At 39.4% G+C, this 7896-nt stretch overlaps 1 protein-coding gene across 1 annotated transcript in view; it reads left to right on the top strand.

Moving 5' to 3' along the window:
- Positions 1-7678, top strand: part of SLC26A3 (solute carrier family 26 member 3) — a 28690-nt gene extending 21012 nt beyond the window's left edge. The window contains exons 16-20 of the mRNA XM_007105333.2: positions 678-911; positions 2822-2876; positions 5512-5654; positions 5778-5843; positions 7655-7678. Coding sequence (XP_007105395.1) covers positions 678-911; positions 2822-2876; positions 5512-5654; positions 5778-5843; positions 7655-7678 — 522 coding nt within the window. The remainder of the gene's footprint in view (positions 1-677; positions 912-2821; positions 2877-5511; positions 5655-5777; positions 5844-7654) is intronic.
- The last annotated feature ends 218 nt before the right edge of the window (positions 7679-7896 follow it).

Raw genomic sequence — 7896 nt, 5'->3', positions numbered from 1 at the left:
TTTCTGTGCATTAATTTTGTATCCTGCAGCTTTACCAAATTCATTGATTAGCTCTAGTAGTTTTCTGGTAGCATCATTAGGATTCTCTATGTATAGTATCATGTCATCTGCAAACAGTGACAGTTTTACTTCTTCTTTTCCAATTTGGATTCCTTTTATTTATTTTTCTTCTCTGATTGCTCTGGCTAAAACTTCCAAAACTATGCTGAATAAGCATGGTGAGAGTGGGCAACCTTGTCTTATTCCTGATCTTAGTGGAAATGGTTTCAGTTTTTCACCATTCAGAATGATGTTGGCTGTGGGTTTGTCATATATGGCCTTTATTATGTTGAGGTAAGTTCCCTTTATGCCTACTTTCTGGAGGGTTTTTACTATAAATCAGTGTTGAATTTTGTCAAAAGCTTTTTCTGCATCTATTGAGATGATCATATGGTTTTTCTCCTTCAATTTGTTAATATTTGTTAATATCCTTGCATTCCTGGGATAAACCCCACTTGATCACAGTGTATGATCTTTTTAATGTGCTGTCAGATTCTGTTTGCTAGTATTTTGTTGAGGATTTTTGCGTCTACGTTCATCAGCGATATTGGCCTGTAGTTTTCTTTTTTTGTGACATCTTTGCCTACAGTGTTTTTCTTGGTCACAGTTCTTATGCATATTAGTATCCTCTCTTGCAGAAAGGATATATATGTACTGTTGATGGCTTTAAAGATTCTGATGAAGAGCTGGACAATGATAATATAGAAGAACTGGATCAGCCCATCAATACCACAGACCTGCCCTTCCAGATAGACTGGAATGCTGATCTTCCTCTCAACATCGTGGTCCCTAAAATCAACCTCCACAGCCTCATTCTTGACTTTTCAGCAGTGTCATTTCTTGACATTTCTTCAATGAGGGGTCTCAAAATGGTAATTTCTTTTTTCTGAATGGAAACAGCTAATCAGTCACTAAAGGTAAAAAAGGTGTATTTGTGGAAGGATGCTCCTTTAGATAACACTTGCTTAAGTAGAAATAAATTTTAATCTTAGAATATTTCATGGAGGGAGTGCAGGTGGGGTGTGTTCAGAGAACTCTTTAAAAGTGCATTTCCCATGAGACTGCATATAATTTCTAATGTATGCTTATAGACACCAATGCTCATAATCCTATTAAATTCCAATTCTGCAGTGCCTTCAAATCCTTGCAGGTGTTGTATCTAAACTGTCCTGAAATAGAAGAGGTCTTGGGAAAAAGTGGAATAGTGGGCCTTTTGTTTTTATCCTCATCTGTCATAAGCCAGTGAGATTTCACTTGACTGTATAACAATGTGTGATTTTTTTTAAAGTAGATATGCAAAAGAATAAATGTCACATGTGATTTTAAAACAGAACTTGTAACAATCAGGTTGCAGGTTGTTTTCTTTGGAGTTTTGTCAGCATTTCTAAAATAATGAGTTTCTAACAGAAATGCAGAAACAGATATCAAGAGAATTTAAGAATTCCAAGTCCCCCTCTTTTGCTTTTTTTTTTTTTTTCATAGAAATCTGCCTACATAAAAACTGACCTAAAGGGGCTTCCCTGGTGGCGCAGTGGTTGAGAGTTCGCCTGCCGATGAAGGGGCCACGGGTTCGTGCCCCGGTCTGGGAAGATCCCACATGCCGTGGAGCGGCTGGGCCCGTGAGCCATGGCCGCTGAGCCTGCACGTCCAGAGCCTGTGCTCCGCAGCGGGAGAGACACAACAGTGAGAGGCCCGCATACCGCAAAAAAAAACCAAAAAACAAACAAAAAAAACCCACTGACCTAAGATCTATTAAGTATAGGTGAACTGGATATAAAATTCGAAAATAGGATCAATTTTATTTCCTTCAAACTTATCTTTAAAAAAAAATCTAAACATCACATAACTTTTGAGACTGCTTGCCTTTTCTTTTTCTTTGCTTCTGTTTATTTTTAGCTTTGGAGGAGAAAATACACAAAAAGTTTATGTTTTGATCTTGGCAGTATAGCACAAAGGACGGGGACTCTGCCTTAGGTTTCCTTCGTTTCCTTAAGGTCCTAATTCTTACTTCAGCCCAGTAGAGGCTCTAAAAGTGTTTACTGATGATAATAGTGATATTAATGATCGCTAAATTGATCAACAGTACAAGCTACTTTTTTTTTTTTTTTTTTTTTGCGGTACGCGGGCCTCTCACTGTTGTGGCCTCTCCCGTTGTGGAGCACAGGCTCCAGACGCGCAGGCTCAGTGGCCATGGCTCACGGGCCCAGCCGCTCCGCGGCACGTGGGATCTTCCCGGACCGGGGCACGAACCCGTGTCCCCTGCATCGGCAGGCGGACTCTCAACCACTGCGCCACCAGGGAAGCCCCAAGCTACTTTTCTTAACCTTATATGACCTTTCTCATATCACTACTGGCCTTTGTTCTTAGCCTAGAGACCAGGAAAATGGATAGATTCATTGGTGCTAGATACCTCCAGGTACTGTGGACAGGAATAAAGAACAATGTGTATGGGTCATGGGGTTTTTTAACTTTTATATAGATGAAAGCCCTAAGTCAAGATCATCCCATAGAAGAAACTTTTAAAATTAAATCAGAGTTCATCTTGTGAGTCAAGGCAGAACATTTTCCCATCATCCTTCCTTAGAGTTCTTTCCTTTGGATTTCTTTCTTTCTGTCATAGAGCCTTGTTATTAACTTTAGTATCTCTATACTATTGTCTCTTTTCAAAATGTAAAAGGCTCTGAAAGCAACATATCACCCTAAGACACAATTATGATAGTTTTCTTTATGATTCTGACAAGTGAAACTGTTCCCTAAGGAAGATCTACTTTCTTTTTAACAGATCTTGCAAGAATTTATCAGGATTCAGGTAGATGTGTATATTGTTGGAACTGATGGTAAGTTGTTTTGTTTTTATATTCTGACAGTTTCTTCACTGCTCTCAATCTAGACAGCTTCTCCAAAGAACAGGCACTTTTTATGATCACCAAGAAGGAAATCTAATTTGTAGATTTCCAATAGAAATCTCTAGGGAAACAGCATATTTATATTTGAGTTGTGTCAATATGTAATTAACTTTACAATTTGAATCCTAGTTTAACAGGCAGCAAAGGAGTGAATATGTAACCACTGTTTACCCTAAACTTCCTAGAAAAGTAGGCTTGTTTTCTCTTTTCCTCACCTCCCTTGATTCATTGGCCCATAATTACCTGGTTTCTCCTTCACCTCACTGATGAGGTTGCCCTTGCCAAGGTCATCAGTGATGTCCAGGTTGTCAAGATCAACCACCCCCACCCCAGCCTCATTCTCTTGGAGCTTACTTTAGCATTGAGCCCTTTCTTTAGCCTCTGTCTCCCTGACTTCTGCAAGACCATTCTTCTGAGTCCTCTCCCACCACTCTGACATTGGTTCCTCTCCACGCCGCAGTCGGTCTTCCCCAAGGTTCAAACTAAACCCTATGGTTCTAATTCTATCAACTCTTTCTAAGTCAATCTCTTAGCATGCTTATGACTGCAAGTATGTCTACAGGTTAATGAATCCGCTAACTACACCTTCAGCCCAGACCTTTCTTCTGAGCTGCAGACCCACGTATTCAACCATCTGGATGTCCTCCAAGTACCTAAGATACATGGATTCAAAACTACACATATTACCTTCCCTCCCAAAACTACTCCCTTCTCCTTTTCTATCTTGATCACTGCATCACCACATACCCACCCAGTTGCCCCAAGTAGAAACCTTGGAGCCGTCTTTAATTTCTCCTCCCCATCCCTCTATATTCAGTGAGTCACCATAAATATTCCCTACTGAATCGCTCTTCCTCTCCATCTCTACAGCCTTAACCCAGATCCTTATCATTTCTCATCTAAGTCCTCTGCAAGAACTAATCAGTGTCCTTGTCCATGCCTAGAATACTCTCCCATCCCATTTTCTGACTCATCCCATTAATCTTTCTCATGAAACTTATAGTCTAGTGGGAAAGCCCGATAATAAACAAATAAAACGATATTTCAGGTAATGATAAGCACTGTGAAGAAAAGAGCAGGGTTAAGAGACATAGAGCCACAGGGGTAGTGCTATATTAGGTGAACAAGGATGTCCAGCAATGCGACATTTGAGCAGCGACTGGAATGAAGTGAGGGAGTCAACCTTGACAGTATCTTGGGGGAAAGCATTTTAGGGAGGGGGAGGACAAGTGAAATTGAGGGAGGTGTGAAATTGGCATCTGTAATTTTTTGCTCTCTACTGGCTCCTATCCATAAAATCTACAGATATACTCTAGTTTCAAGGCTTCCTTATAATTAAAAATATTCTCTTAATCTCGGTAACCCTTTAATCTCTTAAACAATTTTATTCTTTCTCCATCATCCCAGGTTTTTTAAGAGTGTCCTCTCCTCCTGCCTCTGCTGCCTGGCATCCCTCTTGGTCCTTAACTAAGATCATCACCTTCCCTCTCACTGCACACCACCACCCACCTGCATCCTGGGTTCTGGCAACCACAATGCCCTCCTCTCTCCCTCTCCCTCTCCCTCAGACACTGCTAGGTCTTGTCGATATTGAAAGTTTGCCTGTGAACAGACTTTCCCACCTACACCCTTTCATACCTTCTCTTCATCCTTCTTTCTCCAGATCCTAGGCATTCTTTTAAACGGTATATGCTTCATCAAGTTTTCCCAGAATCCTGCCAAGAGGAAACAACCTTTACCCTTCTTTCTCTGAATTTCCATAGCACATGATCTGTGCTTCTCTTATTCATTCTTCAAAAATGTGAGGACCTACCTTGTGCTAGGCATTATTTAAGACCCAAAAAAAAATTAAAGAAAAAAAATCAGATTGCTTCCTGCCTTTATGATTCTACAACAATTTCCCTTTCATTAAGATAGTATATAAGTGCTCTACCTTTACTCCAGGACAAGATTCATGTCTAACTTAGCTTTTGATCCTTCATATTACCCAGCCAGAGCTTTGCATATAGTAGACATGATGTAATATTTGGTTATCTGTGCAAACAATGCTGGTTAGTGCCTACAAGAATAGAATTCCTCAGAGATGACTGAAGAGGTAATGTATGGTGCCAAGGAAGATGTTTTCTGATAGTACCCAGCAGCTTTGGGAAAATGGACTGAAGTAAGTAACTAGTAAATCCAGAACCATGGCACTGGTCCATGAGTATACGTTCTATTTTGGCAGAATCTCAGCTTTTAGTAATAAGGTACATTTGATGCTCCAGTCATTAATGAGGGAGATTAACTCACAAGGCTCCTGCCTAAAAGTTTTTCTCATTTGAACCTTTTCCTTCTTTGTTTTTACATGAACACATTATATGTGTAATTTTCTTAGAAAGGTGTCCTTTAGTTCCAGAAGACATTGTACTAATGGTACACTGGTATTGTACCATTGCAACCCCCAAACACTTAACCAAACATCAGTGAAATGCACATTTGCAAATGTAAGTTCAAATCCCCAACCTCAAGAAGAAACCCATAGCCAAACAATTACTTCTTCCTGTTATTCTTTCTTTCCTCTCTTCAGATGACTTCATTGAGAAGCTTGCACGGTGTGAATTTTTTGATGATGAAGTCAAGGACTCAATATTCTTCTTAACAATCCATGATGCTGTTTTGCATATTTTGATGAAGAAAGATTACAGTACTTCAAAGTTTAATCCCAGTCAGGTACCAGCTTTTTGGCGACTTTCACATTTGTATAACCAACCATCTGTGCTTCTTAAATTTCCCTTTATTTTTCAACATTAAAAAAATATATTCCTAATCCATAATTCCATCCTGGTTTTTCAGGAAAAAGAAGCAAAATTTGATTTCACCATAAACACAAATGGAGGATTACGTAATCGGGAATGTCAGGTAAGATTCCTCAGCAGGATTACCTGTATCTAGACATTAGGACAAAAAACTTAAAAATAGTGAGACCTCTTCCAGCACACTGCAGAAAGTCCAGCACCTGTTTGAGCCTCTGTGCCTCATCCCTACAAAACTGAAGCAATAACAAAAAAAAAAAAAAAAAGAAAGAAAACTGAACCAACATCAATCTCATAGGGACTTTGGGGGGACATAAGCTCAGACCAGTACAAAAAAAGGATGGAAAATAGTGATACTCGATCTCTTAGCGCAATATTGAGCATAGAGAGAACGTTTTATGTTTTCAAAGTACTTACAACAAAGATCTTATTCTGGTCTTGTCAATCCATGAGGCAGGGAAGGAATTACTGTTTCCATCTACAGATGAATTCGTGATGGAGCTGAGAAGCTAATGTATACCTCCTGACCCCCAGATGCATGGGAAGCCCCTAGACAGTGCCTAGCCCAGCACTGAAAGTTAGGTTCCTTTACTTCCTTAATTGAAAGAGTTGCCAAATCATCATTTAACTGGATAGTGCCATTTCGTTCTAGAATATTCATTTCTAGAATATTCACTCCTATAAGGGACTGTCCCTAGGTTGGGAAAAGCAGAACTACAAATCAAAATGGGTATCTGCTGTAAGGCAAGTATATGGTAGGTGCATTACATTCATGATCTCAATCTTTACAACAGTATGCAAAGAAGATATCTTCATTTCACAAATGAGGAAATTAGAAGGGCTCAGAGAGCTTAACTAATTTGCTTAAGGTCACACACCAAAGTGACAACAACAGGATTTGAAGCAAGATCTGTCTGATGTCAAGATCTATGTTCTGCACACTATGTTATACTAGCTGTTTCCTTTGGTGAAAAACTAATGGATGTGAGGGTCCTGGGAAAGAATCTAATGATTGTCTTCAAGTACAGGAAGTGGCTAGTGGCATTTCTCTTATTTGAAGAAAGGTCTAAGAAGAAGAGCAAAAATGAATTTAAATTAGAAATGAAGCAATGTATAGCATAAGATAAGCCTGGATGATTATTAAGAGTTTTATCAAACAGAAAAAGGTTAGATGAAAAAGCCATTCCAGAAAATTAGACCTGGTGGGGGAGAGGAGAGCCATGATTCTATTTCCCAGGGCTGTTTTCCAGAAAACACCACATCTAGCACCTTGCCTGAGGCCCCCATAAAGAGAGCCTTACCAGAAACCCTCTGCCCAGTTGCTGGATTCAGAATTGTCACCAAGTTTTAAAGGATCAAGTATAGGAACAGAATTTAAATCTGATGTCCAATCAAAGCTTTAGAACCAACTGTCAAACAGAATGTAGTCAATACCATCCTGTACCTGTTTCCCTATATTTAAAAAAAAGAAACATTTAACACGAGCTCTTTGCATTACTTATAGGAAGATAAATCAGCAGTCGTGGTTAGGCCACCAGTGGTGATTCATGTAAAAGCTGAGTGTCCCTGACCAGCACACATAGCCCCTTGGAGTTTGTATGGCCCCTGTAACAAATGTGAAGAAATATATTACTACAACACATTATATTGTTATTTTGGTTAAGTTAAATTAGGCCTTTGAAAGATACACTTCTATTACAACATGGTATCACATGGTTCTACGTTAACCAAGTAGTCGTGGAAGGTATTTGATCATTAAAATTGAAGACAAAAAACTTGTTGGTGACTCTGGTAAGTTCTAGCTCCCAATTTTAATCAGATTGACCACATTTACTCTTTTTAAATACAAGATATGACTATTAAGAGGCATAGAACTTAACAAGTCTTTTAAAGCTAGAACTTTCTGTCTTCTTCCAGGTACCCACTGAAACAAAATTCTAATCAAAATATAATTCAGAGGGATCCTCATCTGACTGTCACATAAAGAACAACTTTATACCCAGAAAGTTATTGATAAGTTCATACATTGTATGAAGAATTTTTATTTTTTTTTTGTGTGTGTGTGTGTGGTACGCGGGCCTCTCACTGTTGTGGCCTCTCCCGTTGCGGAGCACAGGCTCCGGACGCGCAGGCTCAGCGGCCATGGCTCACGGGCCCAG

The sequence above is a fragment of the Physeter macrocephalus genome, chromosome 5 (assembly GCF_002837175.3).
Source record: "Physeter macrocephalus isolate SW-GA chromosome 5, ASM283717v5, whole genome shotgun sequence".
NCBI classification, from domain to species: domain Eukaryota; kingdom Metazoa; phylum Chordata; class Mammalia; order Artiodactyla; family Physeteridae; genus Physeter; species Physeter macrocephalus.
The sequence above is the reverse complement of the archived record's forward strand: the minus strand, read 5'-3'. Positions and strand labels throughout refer to the sequence as shown.